At 38.6% G+C, this 3,762-nt stretch overlaps 1 protein-coding gene across 1 annotated transcript; it reads right to left on the bottom strand.

Annotated features, from left to right (window-relative positions):
* Positions 1–2,895: 2,895 nt before the first annotated feature.
* Positions 2,896–3,762, bottom strand: LOC107766834 (mitochondrial import inner membrane translocase subunit TIM23-2-like). The gene has a single exon (XM_016585708.2). The coding sequence runs from the start codon at positions 3,637–3,639 to the stop codon at positions 3,082–3,084; it is 558 nt and encodes a 185-aa protein (XP_016441194.1). The 5' UTR covers positions 3,640–3,762; the 3' UTR covers positions 2,896–3,081.

Here is a 3,762-nt window from a genome sequence, read left to right as displayed (position 1 = left end):
CACAAAGTGCTCACCCGAAGGGCAGAGACTGTGGCAGAAATTGTAGCGGCTGCGAGTTTCCCCTCTTACCAAAAAAAAAAAAAATTCCGATAAGCACTTATCTTAAAGGTAGACGAGAAATTCATTCTGAATGAAAACCTATCCACACGTAAGTATTTTTTCCTTGGGGGATGGTAGATAATCTACCCAACAAAATCGATGTATTTTCACATCAATTTTTTTTTATATATATATATATATAATTTAATTATGATTAAATATTAAATAATCCCAATTTTATAAGTTTAAAGTTTAAACCGGGAGAGGGGGGGAGTTTTGAAAGCAAATAGAAGGAACTAGTTCTCTAAACAGTGTTGAGGGCTAAGTTTCGATAATTTGAAATAGAGATACCATAATGCCAGATTTCACATACTTAACAGCAAAGACATCATGCAATTGAATCGAAATAATTAGCATTATAATAATACCTATGATAGTCCTATCTGAAGCGCGGACACAGCAATCACTCAGGTGAATAGAAATTCATCATACCACTGCTTTGAACTTTTACCAAATACTCAGATTATGCTAAAAACAAGAAGGGTTTCCCGGTTGACATCATAGCTGTAGTTTATGTGTGATTTTACACATATCTAAGATGACATATATTTATTCATAACTTTTTACCAATATAAGAGGAAATGGCCTAAACTTTTCAGTTTTTTCCTATAACGATAAACTCCAGGGCAGCATGCTTACACCTCAATTATTTTACCGGATGTTTGCTACCTCCCACGAGCACAAGTACGATAACTCTGCCATCAAGGCTTAAGCAGATTGAAAGAAATCACCTAAAGTTTTCCTTTCTTGTTGGGATATGAACCTGGTCTCCAAAGTTTTCACCCACTTCATTGACCACTAGGTCACGTCCTTGGATCTAAAATTGTAAGTTTCCTTTTTAATTTATTAGCAAGAAAATAAATATAAATATGAATTTAGATATTGGAAAACACCAAAATAATTTTTTACAATATAAAACATCTCCAAGAAGCTTTGCATTGAAAAACAGCATGCTCTTGTATGAGCTCCCAAACTGTTCAATCCAATATTTCAACAAATGATCACTTTCTCAGAAAAAGTTAATGAGGGGTGGAACTTGATCAACAAGAATGAATCATGAGTTCTGTTCAAAGATTGAAAAGGAACATGCCATGGTTGTTGAAGCAGTAACAAAAAACAAAAATTCAAGACAAGATTACTGCTCGGACCATGATTTCCAAATCCTCTACTCACATTTAGTACGATCCCTTAAAAATCGTATCAATATATAAGCCAATTTCAAAAAAGAACCATATGCACTGTCATAATCAAATAAACAGCGATCCTACTGGGAATACTTAGCAATTAACCTAAACTGCAAAACAAGAAAGTAATATTGTCACGGTACATATACAATAATAACAACTATGCCTCGTTCCTAGGGGTGGCAAATGGGGGGGCAAGGAAAACGAAAAAACAGAAAACAGAAAATACAAAAAAAAAGAAAAAAAAAATAATTGCGGGGTTGAGGGGTTGGGTGGGTGGTGCAGGAAAACGAAAAAACAGAAAATTGAAAATACAAACAAAAAAAAAGGTACAAAATTTTCTTTTTGCTGGGGTAGGGTGGGTGGTAACTAAGTAAATTTCTAGATAAGTTGGGTTGAGATCCCTTTGTTTTGGGATGAGTTTCATGGGTTGTATTCGGGCTACTTCATGGGTCAGAATGAGCTACAAAAAATAATGAGTTAACTTGGGATCAGCCCAAATTGACCCATGAGCTAAAATGTTGTAGCCCAACCCATTAATCTCTGGGCGGGTTGGGCAGATTGGATGGGTTTGAGCTCAAATTGACACTCCTAGTCGTTCCCAAACAAGTTAGAAACTGTTACAATGCATATACATGCATAAAATTGATCAGCAAGAGAACTAACACAATTGTAATTGTCAAAGCAACTGATTTCAATGGTTCATAGATCATAATCCCAACGTTACCATCAAAGAATAAATGGTACTTCTCAAGAACATAAAATGACTACAGCAAAAAAAAAAAAAAAAAACAATTAGCTACTGTATGCCATAAAAAAGTGCACCTTAAATTTAGTTGTCCGAATGCTAGCTACTGAACAGCTTTTTCAGTAACTAACAATTGGTACAAAATTAGGAGCGGAGAACCATTACACAGGTGCATCCTTGAAACTTTCTGCAATCGCTAAAGATGCATTCTTGAAATTTTGCACGAGTCTGTAATGACAAAAGACAATTGACGGAGAACACAAAAGTAAGGGAACAACCATTGGCAACCCGGTGCACAAAGCATCCCGCATTCACGCAAGGTCCGGGGAAGGGCCACACCATAAGGGTATGATATAGACAGTCTACCCTAATACAAGCATTAGTAGCTGTTTCCGTGACCTATATGTCACACGGAAACAACCATTGGAAGGTGCTATATATATTCACTAGCAAGTCTCTGTTTTGTAAAATTCATACCAAGTCTCTTTTGAACATAATTTCAGAGTATATGTTCAAAAGATACGAAAACACCTCTAGAAAGCATACAACTTGCATGAAACAATTATAGCACCCGAAGTGTGGCTCTCGTAGTCAACAAAGTGAAAGGAGAACAGTGGGGTATCAAGTTCAAATCCCAATAGAGGCGAAAAAATATTAGGTAATTTTTTTCCATCTAACTAAGTCTTTAGGCTAATTCATACCTAAGTCTTTAGGCATAGAATTAGCCTAAGTCTTTGCGCATAGGATACCCCTGATGGAATAGTGTGTGCAGGCTGGTCCGACCACCAACGTCATTAAAAACATTATTGCTATTCAAGGTGCAATTTAATGGCATGCAGTAGCTAATCATACGATACAAGTGTCTTTTATACCTAATTTCAGAATATCTATTCAAAAACATGTAAATACATCTAGAAAGCATGCAACTTTTCATGAAATAATTACCTTACTGCTCAGCCTGAAAACAATTTCTCAATGTATGATCTAAAATTTCAGTAACAATTGAAAGCTACTAACATTAAGGCCCAAAAATTAAACCAGCACAAAAGCTCAGATAGGTACGTATCGTTTCACGGCCTGTTTCGCTGCAACACTGAGCCCTACAACAGCACCACCAATAACCCCAGCAACAGCCGCCGACCTCAGCCCCGCCGCTGCCCTATAAAAAGCTCCAGTCCCTAAACCCGCCACCACGCTATTGATCACGTCATCCGTATCCCTAATCGCCACCATCCCACTCTCCATACCCGCATAAATCAGCCCAATTATTCCGACACGGTTCCCGAATTTCCTTCCCGTATGACCCGACCCGTTTAAGATCCTGTTAACCCGGAGCTTTAAGGTATCCCCTGGCTCGGAAGCTTTTACGCCTTCGATGAATCCCTTACCGGCGCCGAGGACAGAACCGGAGAGGTAACCGATGCCGGTGAAGTACGTTAGGTTTTCTCCCCATGATCGGCGTTGTGCGAGAGATTCTTCTTGGAAGAGGAATTCAGGGGAAGTGGGGAGTTTGTAAAGGTTTTGTATAGGGACTTGGAGATCTTGGTATGGGTTATAGAGCCGCCGTTTCTGGCCGTCGCCGTCGTTGTCACCGGCGTGATGTGCCATGGCCGTTCGGATTTGCTTCTAAGATTAGGGTTTAGGGTTTAGGAATGTTGAATTTGAGTAATTGGAGTACACGTATAGAAAGAGAGAAGTGGTACCAAGGTTTCTCGCATGGCCGTGAGTAAA

The sequence above is a fragment of the Nicotiana tabacum genome, chromosome 15 (genome assembly GCF_000715075.1).
Source record: "Nicotiana tabacum cultivar K326 chromosome 15, ASM71507v2, whole genome shotgun sequence".
NCBI classification, from domain to species: Eukaryota; Viridiplantae; Streptophyta; class Magnoliopsida; order Solanales; family Solanaceae; genus Nicotiana; species Nicotiana tabacum.
The sequence above is the reverse complement of the archived record's forward strand: the minus strand, read 5'-3'. Positions and strand labels throughout refer to the sequence as shown.